Source organism: Callionymus lyra, chromosome 19, assembly GCF_982586985.1.
Source record: "Callionymus lyra chromosome 19, fCalLyr1.hap1.1, whole genome shotgun sequence".
Classification (NCBI taxonomy): Eukaryota; Metazoa; Chordata; class Actinopteri; order Syngnathiformes; family Callionymidae; genus Callionymus; species Callionymus lyra.
In genome coordinates this window covers 8576007-8598149 of record NC_141836.1, presented here as the reverse complement: position 1 = coordinate 8598149, position 22143 = coordinate 8576007, and the positions used below count along the sequence as shown (strand labels likewise).

General features: G+C 40.2%; 1 protein-coding gene across 5 annotated transcripts in view; it reads left to right on the top strand.

Annotated features, from left to right (window-relative positions):
• Positions 1-6821: 6821 nt before the first annotated feature.
• atp2b3b (ATPase plasma membrane Ca2+ transporting 3b) overlaps positions 6822-22143 on the top strand; it is a 33959-nt gene continuing 18637 nt past the window's right edge. Inside the window, exons 1-7 of one of the 5 annotated variants that reach the window (XM_087782124.1) lie at positions 6822-7381; positions 13254-14010; positions 17800-17997; positions 19545-19802; positions 20353-20478; positions 20991-21116; positions 22023-22079. In XM_087782124.1, coding sequence (XP_087638250.1) covers positions 13767-14010; positions 17800-17997; positions 19545-19802; positions 20353-20478; positions 20991-21116; positions 22023-22079 — 1009 coding nt within the window. In that variant the 5' untranslated portion in view covers positions 6822-7381; positions 13254-13766. The remainder of the gene's footprint in view (positions 7382-13253; positions 14011-17799; positions 17998-19544; positions 19803-20352; positions 20479-20990; positions 21117-22022; positions 22080-22143) is intronic. The other 4 variants (XM_087782126.1, XM_087782127.1, XM_087782125.1 and 1 more) reach the window with 4 other exon arrangements.

Below are 22143 nucleotides of genomic sequence, written 5' to 3'. Positions count from 1 at the left end.
ACATTTTTATTTGTTTTCATCATCTTGTTGGTGAAACTGCTTAGCCAATCACAGAGCTTGATAATAATATCCAATCACTTACCGGATCACTTACTGTCTGCGACGAAGAAGCGCGGCTAGCATGAAAATGTTTGACGATTTCTAAAAGTTCATTAAAAATCATTATTTTAGAGATTAGATAAGAGAAGGACTTCAGTAGGAACTGTAGGTGAAACAGTTTCGCACCAAGCCAGTGAAAAAGGTAACTTATATTCAAAATAAACAGGTGTTCGAAATAGCTTAGCAAGAGGTGAATGCTATAGTGCAACCTAGCGGTTGAGCATTGTACGTTTCTTTGTATATTATTTATTATTAAATCAAAGCTGAATGTCCTCACGTTACTTTTTATTATAATAGGTGACCAATAATCTTGTTATATTTTTTCTACATGTTTAGATGCATATATTTATCGCATATTTAGATTATTTTATACAGTATATTCACATTATAGATTATTATGTTTTACATTAGTATTCATTAGTGCATTTTACTACACTCTAACGACAAATTAAAATATGTACAAAGCTTATCAAAATGTCAATCATAGTTGTGCATTAGGAAATAGATGACAAACAACTTATTCATATAGTCTAGTTTTAATATACAATGTAAGCAACATTACATTTCAGCCTGATTCCAGTATTATTCATTATTTTGGCCCATAGAGAAGTATAGGATATCAATCTTAATTCATTTATATTTATTCAGTTCCTGGGTAATCTTTGTATTGTTTTTACAGATATAAGATTGATTGAATATCACACAAACAATAAAATCTATTAAAATTCAATTGGGAAATAAACCCATCCCTGCATCACAAGTATTGTGTTTTAAAAAAACTATTTTAAAGTGATAACAATTCTGTGATTTGTTTTTTTTTCAAGAGTCTTCTTGAACAAGAAGATGGCAAAATGAGGTTAAAATTAAAATGTATAGGTATTTTATGTGAGCTTTTAAATAACCAAACTTGAATAATGAATTCCTTGTTGTGTCTGGGGTTGTGTAACCGCAGACTAATCACTGCACCCATGTCGACTAAGAATGACTGTCACATTAAATAAAACATGATTTGCCCTTTGGTTTAGTTTAAATGCCCTCTTAGTCATTCTTGGGTCTTTTGGCAGCGGTCAGGGGTCAGCACGGGTACCCTGATCGCTCTGCTACGTAGGAACATATGACTGTGATACACCGTGTTCTATGACTCATTCAACCTTTAATGGTCTGCTGAGTTCTCTGTGTATAATAATACTAACAAATGAGGTACTGAGCGCTGCGGAATGGGTCAAATCTTATGCTTAAATGTTTTATTTTATTCAGGAGAATATAATTTTAATCAGCACTACTTCTGTGTTTTTTCTGTTAAAGTGTAGTGTGGCTGTAGCGTGCAGTTGACGCAAACAGAATCAATTATTCTGCTTGGATTGTGTTTTATTGCCAGGAAGAAAACAAGAATATCAACAGTCATGTCGGTTCACTTGCAGTAAGAATCTCCAAATGAGTCCATCTGTGAATGCACTCGTGCGCAACGGGGAGGCAGTGCCGAGTTGTGGCCCACATAGCCTAAAGGTTGTGCGATCCAGTCAACCTGAGTGGTGTGTGAAGGTTACTTTAGGATGCCCACGTATTTATGCAATGGATGTTTGCCAGCTGCAAGTCACTGCTCCTCTATTTGCATTCCTGAAAAAACCCTCTCGGTCCCCCCTTTTTGAATTTCTCTTGTGATATTTTGAACTTGGAAAGAATTTCCCCTCATAAAGAATAGTGATTTGCTGGTGTGTCACATGACCGTCTCTCCCCTCCTTTTTTTTCCTCTGCTCCTCTTCCCGGGACAGGAGTCATCGCGTGCATCATAACAGCATGTGCTGTACAGTATTCCTCTTATATTATCTCGCTGACGATGCCTCCCGGTGTAGCTTCTGGGAAAATCTGCTCCTTTTCTCTCATTCACTACTTATTTTTCCTCTCGTCCTCCATCCTTCCTCCCAGTGCCGCCATAATGCTGTATTAATAATAGAGAATGTTCAGCCAGACTCCATGAATTAACCATCAGAGGGGAAGCAGGATGGAGGGGAACAGTAGTTTGGAGGAGAAGGGATGAAGCAGCGATGGCTGGACGGGTGAGGAGATGGTTTGTGTGAGGGCAACGGTGGCAAAAATCCGTCTCACACGTCGTCGCTGCCCCTCTCTGCTGCAACCCTCTGATCTGCTTACACATCACTTCAGCTCTCACTGGGGGCTAGCAGGGATGTCGGAAGGTCACACACGACCAGCCGTATGTCTGCGTGCATGTGTGTGTGTTCTGTGAATGTTTAGGATGTTAATGTTATACCAGGGCTGCAGTCCAGGAGCTGAGTGCCCTTCAAGTGATAAAAGCTATGCAGTCTTCGTCCTCAGAGCTATTAGACACCAACCCAGAGCGTCTTAACTCTGCTAATGCATATACTAAAGAGACAATTGTGTGTGTCTGTATTCCTGCAGTCCGAGAAGACGTTGAGATGAGCTGCCTGGGAGATGAAAAGATGCAGACAAAAAAAGGCATCAATCACAAGTCACTTCTGCCCGACTGATGCTGGTCTTTGCACCAACATCCTCTTCATCATCATCATCACTAGCAAGTTTCTGCGGCACCTTTAAAGGTAAATGCTTTTAGCGGTTGTTGCTGTTTCTGCTTTGAAAACATGGTGACACCTCCAGGTTTCAAATCCCTATTTAGTCAATTCCCAAATTATATTTCTTATTATTGTAACATATAAATAATGTTTTATCTTGTAACAAACAAGATGCACACATAAATAAAAAATAAAAGAAGAACACATTATTGTTTCCTGATCATCCTCAAATGAATATGACATTATACATTTGTACAAAAGAGATCACAAGGTGGTACATTTTTAGCTAGTTAAGCTATGCTAGCAAGTGTTGCATTTAAAAAGAAAATGATTTAATTTGACATTAAATATGAAGAAGGAACTGTTATCATACAATATTACATTTTTTATGTGAGGTGCACCTGAAAAAGTTTGAGTGATTGACAATTGAATGATTGTAATAGTCTAACATGGTGGAATGTAAACTTACCCTTACACAGAGGTTTCACAAATATGTTTAAAAAATGTAAGCATGTGGCAATTTATATAATCCAACCTGCAAGAGTTCAAGTGATGTCATTTAATGAAACAGTGTATTTGTAGTAGTCTAACACTATGTTTTGAATACACACATTCACAAAAAAAATCACAAAAAAAGGAATCCAAAATGTGTTTGCAACAATGCTAAGTGTATAACAAACATAGATAGATAAGATGGATAAAACTTTATTGATCCCTCTGGAGATCTCCTTCGGGAAATTGTTTTTCCAGTCAGCACACAGCAACACAGACGATAGATTAATAAAAAACAAGAACAAGAAGAAAGTTTATTTAAAAAGAAAGTCTAAAGATTAAGAACAAGACATAGGATACAAAGATTAACTCCACTCCTGTCCCAAAACTCAGAATTATACAATCTAATAGCACAAGCAATGAATGAGTCCCTGAGTCTATTGGTGTTGCATCATGGGAAGGAGCGTTTGTGCTCCATCTGCTTCTCTGCTCACTGATGGTGTTCAGAGGATGACTGTCATCATCCATGATGGACAGTAGTTTGTCCACAAATCTCCTCTCTGCAACTGTCTCCAGTGAGTCCAGCTTCATGCCAACCACAGAGCCAGTCCTCCTGGTCAACCTGTCCAACATGTGGACACTCCTATGTCCTCAGGACACTGGCCACCACAGACTGGTAGAACATGCAGAGGAGCTTCCTGCAGATGTTAAATGATCGAAGCCTCCTCAGAAAGTACAGTCTACTATGAACTTTCTTATAAAAATGGTCTGTGTTGCAGGACCAGTCCAGTTTACTCTCCAGCCACACACCAAGGTACTTATAGTTGTGAACTATCTCCACCTCGTCGCCTCTGATGGACACTGGGCGTGGCTTTGTCCTGGACCTCCCAAAGTCCAAGACTTATTAAATATTGTTTTGATTGTTTAAGCGCTTTGTGACCCTGGTCTGGAAAAGCGCTATACAAATAAAAATGACTTGCTTACTTACTTGGTCTTTGAGGTGTTCAGGTGCAAGTGGTTCCTCTAACATGTTAGCATGTGGCAATTTAATAATCAAACCTGCAAGATTTTCAGTAATGTAACTTAAAGAAACAGTGTCTTTATAATAGTCTAACATGATGGAATGTAATCACACACTTACACACAAAGGATTCACAAAAAACACAGGTCAAAATGTATTAGCAACAATACTAAGTGTGTAGTATGTTAGCATGTGGCGCTATATAATCAGATGCATCTATAAATAGTACGTTTCTTCTTAGTCATCAGTCTGTGAGCACCAATGACAATGGCCAGTTAGGGTTTAATCCAGTCATGCATGCAGGCATTTAGTGAGTGATTGTTGAGCAGCAACACATGACAGCTCTAGTCCTGTGTTGTCTCCTGACTTTCAGCACCCCGGACAGATCCTCGCCTCCAGATCCAGAGCCTCTTTGAACACACACAGGACTTTGATCAAACCCCCTCAAATACAGAAAATACATTGAGGTTTTCCTACTCATCTCCCATTTTGAAGAAGTGTTCATTATTTTTTGTTAAATTCTTGATAAGCTTCTTGAAAAGCACTACACATTTTCTTGAGGAGGAAGGGGGGTCAAAGTCTCAGGTCACAAGAAAGAAAGACGTGCTGGATTAGAGGCTGGGCTTCTAGTTAATCTGCCGGGGTGAAAGTGTAGCAGATTAACTGAATACCAGGGTAATTTCTTTTGCATAAATCAACAACAATGTTATTTTGGTACCACTAAGAAAAGCATGTGAATATTATTAGATCAGAGCTTTACTATCTCCCACCACCTCTCCTTAATCTATCCTTTCATAGTTTAATCTCTTCTCTTCAGAGGCTGTGACGTGAAAGATGCTGATGGTAATGTGTGGGTAGAAACTTCTGTTTGGTTTGAAGGAGTAGTCATCTGTAAACTGTATAGTTGAGGTGGTAAGATACTAATGACGTCTTCCACTTGTGCTTGGAAGTCATTCTGTGAAAGCAGTTGAACAAAATTGATGTTTTTTTTTAAATAGTCTAACCAACATACATCCCATATTGAATGAATTCAAATACAAAATACATTTTATAATGGAAGAATATATTAGGTATCTGTACAATTACATTTGAAAATATGTTCTATTTTCAGGTTATGGATGACCTGTACTGACTTGCATAGATTAAGTTAAAACAAAAATGAAATGATCAGTTATCATCCTTTCAAATAGATTCTCACACATTTTACATTATATAGAACTCATTTAATGAATAAAATCGAGCTCGAATGCATGTCACTGTAAAACAGAATGACCCACTTGGTGTAGAAATGAATTCGAATTTACCTTTTGATCATGATCTTGTAAGAAGTCTGCTTGCAAAAATGTGTCATTAAAAATAGTAACAGACTTTTTTTTTATCTCTTCACAATCGCTGAGACTTTTCATGTGCTCATTTTGAACTACTGGGTTTTTTTTCTATTTTGGTGACTTGATATGAAACTAGAGCAGAAGCTGAGTTCTAACGTTTGCTTTTGTAGCCATAAGATGATCAAGTCTATGTATTGTAGCAGACCTGGACAAACTGGCAAAGGGGCCACATGTGGCCCTTGACTGCATGTGTGCGGTAAAAGTATGAAGAAATGCCTCTGATAGCGAACTTACAATTTTATTTTGCATTTATTTTTATTATAAATTTCAACATATAGTAACACCATGGTGCCTTTTTTCGTTTTAGGACTTGTTTTCATCTTTTTTTCCAATCGTTTTGTGTATTTAATTTTCCTTGAAAATAAGTTTGAAGATCATCAAAAACAAGCCTTTTATCATATATTATTTGTAATGAATGTATAATTAAACAAGTGTAGCTTATTTAGCTTTGTTATAAAATGTCATTGGAAAATAAAAATAAATTCTCTCCATTTTTTCGTTTAGGTTTTGTTACTTCTTTTTATTTGCTTGGCGTCCCTTTACAACAGTCACATTATTTAATGTGGCCCATGAGGAGAAATGTATCACCAAACTCCTGTATTGGAGAGTTTACACTGCAGTTTATCTTTAGAAATATTTATGACACAAACTGTCCATGCATCAGAACAATTATATGATAGTGTTTAATGTAAGATGGAGGTCTCCTGAACTAATTGAGGTATCAATGTTATGATTTATCGCCTTGCACATTCAATACATTGACAATGTCATCCATCTGTGTTATGTTAAAGCTGTTTGCCATAAAGCTTTATTGGTCAAATCGATGAAAACATCCCACCTTTCTTCAGTTTAGATTGTGTGCGTCATGTTACACGAGATCATTGTCTCACACTTTATAACCTTGATGTGACCTTCACGGGATATTGACGTGACTGTTTGAGCTCGGAGGGGCCATCTATGGAGGTCGGATTCCCCCCCCCCAAAAAAAATGCTCTCTCGTCGTGTTGTGTTTGTGTGTGTTATACTGGCGAGAAGATGACAGGCGTGTGTTGGATCTGGTCCTCGGTGTCATCCTCACTAATGGGGAAAACAACTGGTAAAAGCCTGAGTGGAGGCTGCGGTGTGTCTGGTGACGTCATCACGCAGACCAGTAGCACAGAGTGACGTAGCTCCCCTCTTTTCCTCCCTCTTTCCTCTGCTCTCTTGGACGCTGCGGCCGACGCTCGTGTGTGTGCGCGCGCGGGCTCCTCCTCCTCCAGAGATGTCGCACGAGCTTCTCCTCTCTCCGCCGCGGCCTTTCTCTTCTTCTTCTTCTTCTTCTTTTCTTCTTTTCTTTTTCTCCCTCCTCCTCTAACGCTTCACCAAGTCCGGTCCCGCCGCGTCCGCCCAGGAGAAGAGAAAAAAAAAACCCACCTTAACGGAGGTGTTTAAAACCTGCGCCGCATCCTCTCTCTCTCTCTTCTCTCTCTCTTCTTTCTCTCTCTCTTCTCTCTCACTCTCTCTCTCTCTCTCTCTCCTCCGCCGCCGCAGAACTCCGCCGACCAACTGTCAGGTGACCGTGCGCGGAGCGGAATATTCATCAGCGCCGTCGTCGTCTCTCATCCCCGCACACCTCCCGAGTCCGAGCCCGCCGGAGCAGCAGCAGCAGCAGCAGCCAAAGCCCCCCCCGGTCCCCGCTGAGCCCTCTCCTCCTCCGGTGTGGGACATCCACCGCTGCACGCAGATTAACAGGGATATCGCTGCCCCCCCACCACCACCACCCTCCATCTCTCTCCTCCTCCTCCTCCTCCTCCTCCGCTCTGATGCTGATGTCCTTGAGCTCGGCCTGCACGGTGAGTCGGTGTAGCGCGTGCGTGCACGCATGCCCGCCATTTATTTACCCGCTTTTAATTCTCACCCGAAGAAGGTGGTTCTGCATGAAGGTGGCCGGCCCTGCTCTGCTGCGGGCCTTCCCTTCCGATACAGTAGGATATACCGTAATACCCTGTACTGTGACATTAGGAAGCGCGCGCGCTTGACGCACATGAAGTGAGCATGCACGCGTCTATTCTTCATGTAATGAAGGTCTACAACCTTCTCCGACAGCATCAGCCACCTCTCTATAGCGCTGTTTGTCTCGGCTCACTGGGGCCACAGCGCGGGTCTGCAGGGGTCTCCGTTTGATCGTGGGCTGGTGGGACCTTCAAAAGTCCACTGGCTACGGGTGGGTTTTTTTTTTTTTTTTTGCCGGGCCGGCGCCAGTAACCTTGCGGATTGACATAGTGGCGCACACTGCTCTATCCTTGAATTTTTTTAGGAGGCCCCTCACCCGCACTATAGTTGATCATCAATCCCCCTCTTCTTGGTACTGTATGCTCTGGCTGTCACGTCTGAAGGTGACCAGCAAAGGTCGTTACGGGGAACACCTTCTAATCTGGTCGGATGCCTTCACGGGCAGGTTAGAAACGGACCCCCATGACGGAGACACACTGTTATTCTTGTAAAGATGGGAAACAGGTGAGTCTCCTTCACCTGTTAGTCCTTAATGTTCCTCCACTGTAATGCAGATCTTCCCGGACTCACCTTTTAAATGGCTTCGGCCACTTGACCGTGTCCAACTCTTAAGTGCGCTGTTTCCCAGCGGGCAGGACAGAAGTGTGTGGTTGGCGGCGAGCCAGCGTCAGCAAAGCAGCAGTCCAGATACAAGCATCCTGTCAGAGGTGACCCTGCAGGAAGTGAGACTGCAGGTGCACAGGTGGTCCGCAGACAGGCGGGATAATGACATATGCCACAGAGGAGTCCCGTTTAGAGGTGCCGGAGTCATGTCTTGGTGCGGGGTTTGAATGATCTACATCAGGGCGATGTCGCCAATAACCTAATATGCTATAAACAATTTGTTGCCTGGCCTGCCGAAGGTATTTTATGTGGCCCGTCGGACGAAAAGCAGATTAATGATCATTTTGATATGTTGACTGTGTTCAAGATAATATAATAGAACATATATTATGGATGTCAGCAACTATACAGACCTGCTGTAACAGTTAAACTGATTTCAAACGAAAGGAATATGATGGAGTTTTTGAAAAAGCAATAAAAACAGAGATAATTAAGATAAATTGAGACCCAAGACAATATCACAATCTGACCCTTTTGTGAGTTTTTCATCCCTGGCCTACTACGTCAAGAGTCTTGCCGCACACACTTAAACGCACTTTACATGATGATGTATTTGAGGTGTTGAGGGGTGAAGCGCATACACATCTTTTCTAAATCTTGTGTGTTTAGCACACAGACGCATATATAGCATGGCTGGCCTAGAATCAAGTCCCGAGAGGGTCCATACTCATGTGTCCTCCCCTCTTTTTCTACCCTTCTTAATGCTGTGATAAAGAGAAAATACCCAAGGGGAGAGAGTGGCCACTTTTTTCTCTCTCTCTTTTAAAAAGAAACCAAATTGCCGCGACCCTCGCAGGGATGGCGCGCAGAGAAGCAGGGCAGCATTCAGGATAAATGGGCAGGCCACAGAGGATTGTGCTGACCTTTTGTCTGACTCTCTTCATGTTCAAAGACATTTTCAGTCGGTCCAGTCCACTCTCACTCTGAAAGTGCTGCGGTGTATGACACATACACGTGTGTGGAGGGAGATCATGTAAGTGTTGTCCCGGGGCATAATTCACTTTGTGTTTGTTGGCAATAATGTACATCACCGAGTGGACTTTCAATGTTTCTTATGTAACGGCGCCTCACACATGAACCCACGAACGTGTGCGTAAAAAGCTCAGAGAGAAACGAGATGAGGTTGAAAATCTGAGAAAGGATGCTAAGCGTTATGAAAGAGAAAGGCTGGAGTAAATAAATAATTACAGCAGAGAAAAAAAAAGGAGCCACGCAGAAGATGAAGAAATAAATGTCAAGCAATGAGACACAACAGCACAAAACATGCAAAGACATAAACGGTAGAGCGAGCAAATAGAAAAGATGGAGTGTGAAGAAGCTTCAAAGGCAGAGCAGGGTGACTCAGTCATAAACTAACACTCTCAGTCAGGATAGAGGCTTCACAGGGCAGGGAGGGAAATAACGGGAGGGAGAGAGAGATGCAAGAGGGAGCCCGGGGAGAGTGAGGAGGAGACCAGGAATTAATGATGAGCTTCACTTCTGTCTCTTTTTTCAAGCTCATCCTTCTGTAAAGTAGCCCAACAGGCAAATGAGAGGATGTTGTGTCATGTGTGATGCCGAGAATACTTAGTTACTGCCAGCGCTAATTACTCATGTGGGATGGAGCTTCTGTTGTCAGGCTGGTGGATGGAGTGTTCTTGGAGTTGTACTCAACACTTAGATTGATTTGAATTAATTTAGGTGTTTGAAATGTTAATTCAGTGATTGGTGTGTGCCCGTGTGTGTGTGTGTGTGTGTGTGTGTGTGTGTGTGTGTGTGTGTGTGTGTGTGTGTGCAGGGATTACTTCAGGAAATGTTCCATTTCTAAGCCTCTTAGATTGAATGAAATATTGTCCTGGTGAACCATGTTTGGGCTGCTTGCTTATTCACTTTTATATAACTGCACAAAGGGTGTTTATTGTATGTTTTTCCCACATCCGAAAGAAAGTTGTTAAAAGATCATCCGGACATCAGTTGTCTACTCATCAAGACATTTTCAGAGAAAGAAAATTAATCAGAGTTAAGACCTTAAAATGGATACAATAGATTTGACCTTTATACAAAACACAGGACTTGCATATTTAAAACAAAATGGGGTCATAGAGTGGGAGATTAAATATGTTGCCACACACTTCAGGGACAAAATAACAATGTTGTGGATGTTAAATTGAGTCATGCAAATGGCCAAAGTTCACAGAACCGGTCTTGAGTTAGTACTTTAAATGTAGCTAATCTTAACATAAAGAATCTGCGTGGATGGCCTCAAATTTCCTCTATTTCCATCTCCCTTCGAGCCCTTTTGCAGTTTTCCTGATTAAAACAGCTATTCGTGTATTGGAATTGAGAGAAAACCTTTTGGGCCATATTATACCCCTCAGACCTTGACTTAAACATATGTAGTTCAGAATATATATCATAATTTTATACACAAAATTTGCTGACTGGAAAAAAATTAGACAGATGTCGAGAAAGGTTGAAACTTACTAAAAATATAACCTTAATTTAAGTCTGTGGGATATGCCGATCAAAACTAGAGTAAAACCTCTTTTATCTGACACAATGTACACATTGTTATGCTACTTAAATGATGATGATGCTTAACCATCTCAAAAAATGTTCCTATATGATATACAAGCAAAATTAAGACAATTACAATTTAGATGAAGTTATTGCCTTAAAAGCAGCAAATATGTCTCGACATGTTGACCTGTTCTTCCGACATTTGTTTGGGAATTATTAAAACTTTTTAACCGACTCAGCTTGAGCTTTTCATTATTTAAAAACAAACGCACAGGCCACAATTGTTACTCTGTTCTGGCACTAGGGGGAGCAAGAACAAACCTTTTCAATCGTGCGTTAAGCTATTTTAACCCTTTAACACTGAGATAACACAACGGTTGAGGGCAAAGTTTTGATGGTTTTTGCCATTTCACTCAAAAAACATAACAAATCAGTCTGGTATAATTGCATTATTGTAATGGACATAAAATAATTGTCTTGGTGTTTTGCAACAGATTACAATCAAGAATCTAAATTAGAGCTCAGTCAACTAACACTGCCAGTTGAGATATTTCCACAGTCTTTGCCAGCTTCGTTTTGATTTTAAAAGTACTTCTTCAAACTCTCACCCGAAGCCACATCCAGGGTGATGCAGCAAGTAATCTCTGACTCATAAGAACATTGAGAGAGGAGGGGGCGTGTCAAAGAGCAGTTAAGTTTGATAGACGCATCACCATCCAATCACATCGATAGCTTGTTTATATGATTGGATGCTGTTCTTACAGTCCAGTACGTTTCACGGGTTATTTTTATTGTTTAAAAAAACTGGTCTAAGTCCTGGAATAAAGGGGATTTAAAAAAAAACGTCTTGAAAAAATGATCCAGGAAAAACCTTTAAAGATAGATTAGAACCCATGACTTTCTTGCTGTGAAGCTGCAGCACCACAACTATATCACTGTGGTGACCCCCCCACCCCCCTGTAAAAATCAATAATCCAATATTAAAAATGGATGAAGATACTCTGTGTCGTGTGGACAAGGAAGCTTATTAAGCGCCCACACCCTTCAATCAGCACTTTTAACTAATTGTTTTGGTTTATGATGGCCAGTTTTAGTGATTTTAGTTCTATCTCATTAGTTACGAGGCACTTGTACACAACCCACCACATCCCCCTACGCACATACAACTGATGTAGCACACACTGTATTGAGAGTAACCAAATTACATCAAGAAGAAATGAGCAAATTGCTGGTAAAGAATATTGTAAATTACCTCATTTAGACGTCCTTGTTGGACGAGCATAGCAGGCTTTTCTTATCTTGGAGTGTATTTTAGGTCACTATAAAAGTTTAAGGAATTGAATTAACCAAAGTTAGCCAAAAGGCAGAATTATTTTCTTTTTTTTATCAAGTTTTTACACGTTTTACTGAAATTCTGCCTACATCAAATCATGTGTTTCACGAAGCAGATAATTATTTGGTGGGCAGTAGTGTCAATTTAAACTGAAGTACTAGAACTTTGAATCACTCACAAAATAATTTATCGGTCAGGATTGTTTTGTGTGGTGGATACCAAATTTAGAATATTAAGGAGCGTGTTTTAATGGTCTTCAAGTGGCTCATTAAAGTTGCATTGATACTTCATTTACCACCTTAAGTGTGAACTAAATATTTTAAGAAAACTTTACTTTGTCAACGTTAATTAATTATAGGCTTGTATTTATATGCTGATGATGGAACACATTTCTATGAAATAAATGATAACAAATTCTAGATTATTTTCAAAAAAACGTTTAAATAAAGTTTAAATGTGCTTGATAATAGTGACCAATCTTGTCCACTAAGGATCCCTGGTTGACTGATCTTGAGCCCTCTGGATTAGATCATTCATTTTGGAAGTCCTGAATCATGTTATGAAGCGTCAACTCTTGTTGATGCTGTGATAGAAGAGTGATTGAAGGTTAAAATATTGATTCCAGTGTGAGAAATCAACATTAAATCATTAAAAAAAAACTTTGCCATTGTACCCTTGAGCTGCTATGCGGTGGTTGTTTTAATGGTTGTAGACGTAAATGATTTTTTATCTTGCACAAACAACAGGTCATCATTTTTATAAATAAATAATTTAATTTGTTAAATCAATGTATATACAGCCACTCACCATTTGTATTAATATGTTTTCTAATTTAGTTGTTTCCCAACTTTATGTGTATTTCTAAGGAGGTAATAACTGCAAAGCACAGGGAGAATACATTTTAAGCTGTTACACTGCCACCTTCTGGATAAATGTTTCCACACTATACTCTGTATTTAGGTTTAATTAAGTGGAGTGAAAATGTTTGTAGAACATGATGAACGATGACATTATTGACCCCACTTCAACAGATTCTTAATGTATTGCATTCCATTATTTTTTTACTCTGTTAATGTTGTAACTATTTGCATAATGGTTTCAATTGGACGTGTCACCACCGGGGTCTGGCGCCCGCTCACTCGGGAGTGATTTGATGTAACGATGGCGAGATCAATAAAAGTGGGTGCTAATGTTTCTTCCTCCCCTTACTCTCTCAGGTCCCAGCGGTGCGGCAGTAGTTACCTCTGAACTGGATCCGCTTCCTGCTTCTGATTTATCAGCCACCTTTGCCTCGCTTGCCCCTCTCTCCGTCCGTCCATCATCCCTTCATCCTTGCCTATCAACGTGTCAGCCTGTCCGCCCATGGACTGGCCGTGAACCCGGAGGGAGGGGGACAGAACCAAGGGGAGAGCGGAGAATCCAAGGAGACGAAGGAGAAGAAAGCTGGATTCATTCGGACGTCACAGTTCTGAAGTGCTCCTGCTCGCTGTCCTTCATCCCCCTCACCCTCCTCCTCCTCTATGGAAAATTAACAGAGCAGTGGGAAGCTAGGCATAGTGAGGTTAGACCCGTGAATAAAATCAAGATTTAGCCTCATTAAAATTACAGCAATTGAATCAATAAAACAACATTTGAGCACATGAACAGCCTTTTCACCAAGCAGGGAAGCTGAGTTGAGGACAGACTACGGAGAGAGAGGAGGACTAAAAAAAAGTCAAGACCTCTTGGACATGTCAACAACTGCAACAATGGGAGAAATGGCAAATAGTGCAGTGGAATTTTACCCAAAAGGGACTCATGGTGGAGGAGGAGGGAAGGCGGATGGAAGCCATGTTGGAGGAGACTTTGGAGTGACTGTGAAGGAGCTCAGAGAGCTGATGGAGCTTAGAGGAACTGAAGCTCTGCAGAAGATCCAGGAGAGCTACGGGGACACAGAGGGCCTCTGCCAGAGACTACTGTCCAGCACCACTGATGGTGAGTAGATGCTGGGTGGGTCAAAAGTTGGGTAGAAGGAAGTAGGATGAATAATACAGGAGCAAACGGGTAGATGGATGAATGAGAGCACAGATGTATAAATAGACTGGTTCACTGGATGACTAGACCCATGAACATGGTTTGTTACAGGGAATGAATGGTGAGATCATGATGTTGCTTCTGTTTTAATGTTGAAATTATTGTCTGATATTTCTCTTGCGTGTCTCCCCTTCTTTAAAGTTACACCTGCTTCAAAAAATTGATCTAAGAAAACAGGAATACGAGCCCGATTCTTTGAAAGTCGGGTCTGCCCTAAATACTGCAACTAGAATGATGACACAGCCGTGAAACAGTGAAAAGACATTTTTTTACTCTGGCAGTATAATCCTGACGCTCAGACAACATGGTTGGATGGATTGATTGATGAATAGGTGAGGGGATTATGGTGGAGGAATAGACAGAAAGCTGATAGAGTAAATCAATAAATGGATTACTCACGTAAGAGATTTGTGACTTGAATATCTTATCTTCACCTTTACGGTGCAAAACACCTCATGCTAAACATGTTTATCTTTTAGTTTAACATGTTGTTGACTAAAGAAAACTCATATTGATGCTAAAGCAAAGCAAACTTCCTTTCATTTATACATTAATAGTTTTTGTTTGTTCATAATATAGAGAAAATGCACGTGTCCCTATAAATATAAACATGATCAGCTGTGATTTGTTAACATTTAAAATTACTCTTTCATTTTGGTTTATTCTGTGTTGTTGTTTTTTGTTTTTTACACATTTTCATATTCACAGTCGTATTTCTACTTTTATAATGTATTTCAAAATTCATCCATATTCTGTTGATATTTAAAATACATTTTATTTTTGTGCATTTTAATCAATCAATCAACATATTTTAATAAAGCTCTCACAGTAATGATTTTCTATTTCTTAAAGCATTGGTGGTTTCTTTGGAACAAGGAAAGATATTTAAATAAATTGTTTAAATACCTTTATGAGAGAAATCAGTAATGTTTTAGTCAATGCAAACGACTTACATAGGTGTGACAGAGAGAGTAACAGCTTTCATAAAATCCCAACAATTGATTTGTAGTATTAGAGAACAAAATAACATTGACCATGTGGTGGCAGTGATGGTTCATGCATGAGGATTTAACTATACTTTATTTGTGAGAAAAAAAATGGTTTATAGAAAGGGACGAGAAACATTTTTATTTACGTTGCCGCAGTTTTGGGACAGAGAGAGAAACAGTTTATCCATCACAGATCCCTCTAGAGGTCGGCATAAGGAAATGCAAAACGTGGTCATTAACATAAAATAAAATTGACTATTGTAAATTCATTATATTTTTTACAACTAAATGTACACAAAATTCTGACTTTATTGACCATTCAGTACATTTTAATTTGAGTCAAGAGAAACATCATCTTTTTTAAAAAGAACAATAATTGTTTAGTCATACAGAGTATTTCTTATAGTGATTCATTTTAGTAACAGTAACAGTTGCATTCAAAATGAAAGGTTGTTTTCAGCTTCATCCTCACCATGAACTTAACTCTTTTTTTTACATTTAAATCATTTAAAATTAACTTCAGAGGTGACAAATTCTGCTAAAACATACGCTTGTTGTTGTTTTACTGTGATTTTGGAGGCACTTTAAGTGCAAATGGTTTGTGTGTTTCATTTTTTGTACGCACAGTTAGTTGTGGTTGAAACTAGTTTGTAGCCTAGCAACACAAGAGCAGAGCAAAGTTGGCTGAGAAAGTGGGAAAGAGAGAGCAAGAACTGCGAGCCAGTGATGGGAAGGGTGTGTGAGCAAAGGTTTCAAGAGTTTGTGTGTGAGTGTGTTGGAGGGTATTGGGTTACAGTAAGTCTGTGTTGAGTGTTGCTAATTTGATACTGCGAGCTGGTCTGGAATCAGTGCAGCAGGTCTCAACGAAGCAAAAGTTATGTGTCTGCACTTGTCCCAACAACAGAGTTGGCAAACAGCACATACACACAGGGAAGCGTTCTGGACTTCAACCAAGTGACATATGGTGCCCCCTGCTGTGACGATGCAGTCGAGGCTACGAATAACGATGCAGAAATGTGGTGTCATGACTGCGCAAACTTGTGATTGATCATTCAAAAGCGAGATCTTTCCTCCTCTGCAGATATTTGACAGCAGAACAAAAGTTCCGCTGCCGATTTACAGGGTTTCTGTTGTAGAGATGGAAAAACAATTCAAGCGTTTCCCTTACAGCAACACACACTAAATGTATCCTGAGCACATACATTATGATGCACTTGATTGCTGAACATCATCGGTAATGTGATCCACAGAGGAGAGTGGGGGTTAAACCAATACACAACGTCACACACACACACTGACATAAACACCCCAGCACTGCAGCATGAGACTCCATACTGAGGAGAGAACGGGGGATGAGCAGAGATTATAAAAAAGAATGAGGGAGAGAAAGAAAGAGTGTGCATGGCAGAGGAGGAGGGGGTGAGGAGGGAACGCTAGAACAGCTTGCCGCATTGTCAAGGACACATCAAGGGGAGATTGAGAGAGAGAGATGGAGAGAAGAGCCAGGATGAGGAGGAAGAGAGGGATGGAGGGAAGCAGAAGGAGAAGAGCGAGCGAGTCATGATGATCACGGAAAAAGAAGGTTTGAGGGAGGCAGAGGAGATGAGGTGATGGAGAAAAGGAGATAAAGGAAGAAAAGAGATGGGTGAAGAAGACGAAAGAACCGGATGAAAGAAGAGAAAAAATAGTAGTGATGTGAAGCGGGATAGGAGGGAGGAAAAGGAGGAAGCAATAGAGATTGAAGAGGGAATAGAAAGAAAAGAGTGGAGGAAGTGAAAGAGGGATGATAAAGTGAGAAGACAGCTTTGATGATGGTGAGAAGAATTGGGAAGAGAGGGAGAAGAGAGTGCACGGATGAGGAGGGGAGGAATGGTTTGCAGATCAGGAAGTGACAGAGAGATGAGAGAAGAGGGGTGAGGAGAGCGAGGGAGAGAAGAAAAAGGAGGGATGAGGGAGGGACTAATAAACGGAGGGACTGCCATTACTCAGCATAAGGTCACCTGTTCTGTCTCACTCCACCTCTCCTCGACCTGAACCCTGTTGAGTGTCATATTGCTGCACGACTGCCTGTGAATCCCTGAAGCACACACACACACACACACACACACACACACACACACACACACACACACACACACACACACACACACACACACACACACACACACACACACACACACACACACACACACACACACACACACACACACACACACACACACACTCGCTCAGACCGTCACTGAAGACGACCAACTGCAGCATACAAATCACCGTGCGTTTCCCCCTCCATGACAGCCAATCAAAAAAAAAGCACCAAACGTGGCTCTCTGGAGGAGTGACATCACCTGTTGCTGGGCAAAAACCTGTTATAGGCAGGAAGCCCTGGACCTGATATCCTGGTCGCCATGGAAACTGACTCACTTTAGGGGTGATGCTGCAGGGTGGGGGGGAGGGAGGTGAGGATGAAGCAGGAAAGTTTGCAGCTGTGATGATTTCCAACTCCGGATTCAGACTGTCCTATCCTGGGGGAATTCAGGGGAGACCCTTGTGTTGACGCTGCACGTGTCTCCTGCTCATGATTAATAACTCGACGACGGCACAGCTGCACGAGTCCCGGCAGCTTCATTGACTACAACACACTTGCTGCAACCATGAATGTGATCCGACTCAAACTATTTCCCCCCTCGTTTCTGTCTGCAAGGTCTCAGTGGGGATCCCGTGGATATAGAGCGTCGCTGCCAGGCGTACGGCCAAAATTTCATCCCACCGAAGAAACCCAAGACTTTCCTTGAGCTGGTGTGGGAAGCACTGCAGGATGTCACGCTTATCATCTTGGAGATCGCCGCTATCATCTCTCTAGCACTTTCTTTCTACCAGCCGCCCGGAGAAGACTCAGAAGGTAGGGTTTTCGGGAATGGGACTGGGGGATTGCAGGTGTCAAAGTTCTGAAATTGTAATTGCTTTCTAAACAACAACCAGATTTTACTTATTCATGATCAGGGGAGACCTTTTTTTGAAGGGGTTGTGCGTTTTTTTGACCCCAATCTTTTGTTGGCATCTTAGTTTGCATCTGTCTTTAAAAAACCCAGAAGGAAATTCAGTTTTGAAAATAAATGATTACATTTTTTACAGTTAACACAGTTCAATGTTATTTTTTTTCATTGAACAAAACTATTTCATCTCTTTTTGTGCAGTCTACTGATGTTTAATCATAATTTAAACACCTATTTATATAAAAAAAACATAAGCAAGTAACATTTACGAGCGACTGGAACACTTTTTTTCTTGTGTATTTTTCAACTGTTACTGATTTGTTTGGAATAAAATAATAGGAAATAATAATAAAATAATTAAAAAAATAATCCTTAGTGGATAGTTCTTAAACGTGTTCCATAGAACATTGAAACATTTGTTTTAGACTGTACAAAAATTCACATTTATTCAAGGAAATCTCACGTTACTTAAATTTGTTTCAACGTGGCTTAAAGGCTGTAAAGATTCTGGAATTTGCAGAATCTATTTAAGGCCTAACAGAAGTCACTTTAGGGGTTCCTGCACTTTTAATATATTGATAATAGTTCTACACACTAACATGTGATCACAGGATGGGATCTTTTTCCATGCACCTCTAAACTACTGCTTTAGTTAAGTTTAACTTCAGTAGAGTTTAAAAGGAAGAGACATAATTTAGATCTCTACAGTTAATGCTGTCAAATGTAGTCCGTCCAGCTAATTAATGGAACGCCAACATCCCCAATATGATTCTGAGTAGTGCTGAATGATAGGCAATTAAATAAAACTACTTAGACATTTATTTCAACTCCTTCATCCTCGACTCAGTGTATTCATTTGGAAACCACTCAAACTATTTCAGCTCAAAGTTCATAATGATAATTAGAGCTTAAAAGATGACACAGAGAGTTTAACTAATTTATATCCTGCCCTGGAAAAAGGGGAGAGTCCAGAGTAAAAAGATGATAATGATTTGTGTAGTAAAATCATGGAGCTGTGTAGTTACATAGAAATAATGACACACAAATCAAATGTTTCATACCAGGATATATACTTTTGAAAAATTAAATATCCCTTTCCAATGCAATCATTTTATTCCCCTTTTTAAACCCATTATTATACATTATCTCTGATGTATAAGATACAATAACAAATATTTTATTTTCTAAAATACAACTCATCCTGTTAATTAGAAAATGCATCTACTGTAATACAGGCGGAACCCACTATTAATTAGTTCCATTTATCTGGATTCCTTTTTGTGCAGGCTGAAGGCTTTCAATATGAATCAGCCGAAGCATCTAATTAATGAAGACTTATTATCATATAAATGGCTGATGAATTGTTGATTCAATAAACCTCTGTCCATTTATAGCAGTAATTTGATGTGTTTTTATTTCAGCAGCTTACCTTGTAAACTTCTCTGTGCTGCAGCCTGTGGTAATATGGCAGCTGGAGCTGAGGATGAAGGTGAAGGAGAGGCCAACTGGATCGAGGGTGCTGCCATCCTGCTCTCCGTGGCCTGCGTTGTCCTGGTGACGGCCTTTAATGACTGGTCCAAAGAGAAGCAGTTCCGGGGGCTTCAGAGTCGGATCGAGCAGGAGCAGAAGTTCACCGTGGTGCGGAAAGGAAATGTTATCCAGATCCCTGTTGCTGACATGGTGGTGGGCGACATGGCACAGGTCAAATACGGTGAGCCCCAAAATGGCGGGAGCGTGTTATAATAAAAGTGGGGGGTGAATATGAACATTTTCTCCTCTTTCTTTTTACATTTAATTGACAAAAATATCTTCAAGATGTGTCTTTTTTAGCACCAGGAAACAAAACCATTATCACAAAATAAGTGATATATTTTTGACAAGGGTCAATAATGAAATTAAAATCAAGGTAAATGCCTGTTATAATAACCATTCATACTGACCTTATATTCACAAGGATTCAAAATTATCCATTTCAATGTTTTTCTTTGGTCCAAAATCTTGAGAAGCAAATGTGTCAAGAAAGATATGTCGGTTTAGTTGTATTGTAGGAGAAAAATAGGTGAAAATGATTCATTTATTAGGTACAAATTCAACATTCTTTAATTTCAAAAGAGACAGAATAAAGCATTTATTAGTGAAACTATAGAATGAGAGCAAAAGGGAAATATATATGGAGCTGGGATGTTTCCCAGTGTGTGTTGGGTTATGTACTTAGATTGATCAATGCAATTAAAAATGAAATATTTCTAATGTGTGTTCAGGGGACCTGCTGCCAGCTGACGGTATCTTGGTTCAAGCCAACGACCTGAAGATCGACGAGAGCTCTCTGACCGGAGAGTCTGACCACGTCCGCAAGTCTGTTGATAAAGACCCCATGTTGCTCTCAGGTGGGCTCTTCACTGATGGATGACACCTTGTACCTTTGTCATATTACATGAATTTAAAGTTAAGTTGACTTAAGCATTGGAAAGATAAGTAAATTATTTTTCATTTTAAAGGCAGATTAGGAATCTTTAAAAAAACAAAAAACAAATCCCAGATTTCTGCCTGTTTATTGAATAATTTAACACAAATGCGCAACATTTAAGTCATCTTTTGAATGTACAGAACTGTTTAAACATATTTTATTTTAGCAGACCGGTTGATATTATTTAATTGGAATTTTAAATTCAAATTACATTATTTTCACACTGTTTTAAAGCTCACCTACCCCACCTTTAAAGATAAATAATGTGTGCATTTGTCCTTTCATGATGAAAAATAGGATCTAGACACGATGATGGACAATGTTCATGGCTCAGTGTTTTCAATTTACCTGCGAGGATGTTTTGTCTCTGAAAGTGCTGTCGCCTCAGAAAATCTACTCCAAAGCCAACAAGACATTTGTTTGGACTCGTAGGTACCCATGTGATGGAGGGCTCGGGCAGGATGCTGGTGACAGCAGTTGGTGTCAACTCACAGACGGGCATCATCTTCACGCTGCTGGGGTCTGGAGAGGCAGAGGAGGAAGCCAAGGAAAAGAAAGGTAAGCAAAACTGAAAGAGAGTGTGGGTTTGTTGTAGCTAAAGAGCTTTGAAAAAAAATGTTATGCATTATATTAAACATCACATTTATGAATTCTTCTGATACACTCAAAATGTTTGTTTCTTTTAAACGTCAGAGTTGTCTATAGATACAAGAAAACACAGTTTAAACCTTAAATTATTCAGACCACACGCTGCTCCCTGCTCTCTCACTATCTCTCTCTCGCTTTCTGTTTTCCTTTTCTCTTTCTTAAGTTGTCACTGCTTATCCATCTTCCCTGATCTCTCGTGTCCATCCTGTACCATCCCTCACTTCCTATCTGTACTTTTCCTCCTGTCTTAGCTCCCTAATCTGAGAGAGAGAGAGAGAGAGAGCGTGAGAGAAATAAAGGGAAGCAGCAGATTGAGTCAATTATTTAAAGAGCAGGAGAAAAGCTAGGGAGATTCAGGAGAAAGTGCTGGTTGCTGTGTTCAAATTTGTATCTGGACGATCCTTCCAGCTGTTAGCAGCAACATATACTTTCAATAGCACTTAAAGTTAATAACATTACTGGTTCAGCACGAGAGATACATCAAAGGACTTCCTCTGTGTTGTATAAGAACCACCAGTGTCTGACAAACTGTTATTCATAATATATTTCATGTGCCATAACTTGTTAGTTTCTCTTCATGCAATGTTGGTTTATTTTTCTCTTTGTTCTTCCACTCGACCTAAAAACTGTGATTCTACTCCAGCACTGTGTTTATATATATATATATGTCATCTGCAGCCATTGTACTAGCAGCATAAAACACATCCTTTATTTGAGTTTTTATTCTTCCCCTTTTGCTCTCTTTTGTTTTCCCTTTTGTTGCCAAACCCCCTCACTGCCCCCGCCACCTTCCTCCCTCACACATTCCCTAAACAGACGACAGTACTCAGTTGCTCATCTCTTCAGATGCCAGTTACAGCACAGTCACCAATGGTATGTGAGCATAAAGTTGTCTGCCCTGTTTCCTATCCTCAGCCAATGAGTAGACCCCAGTACT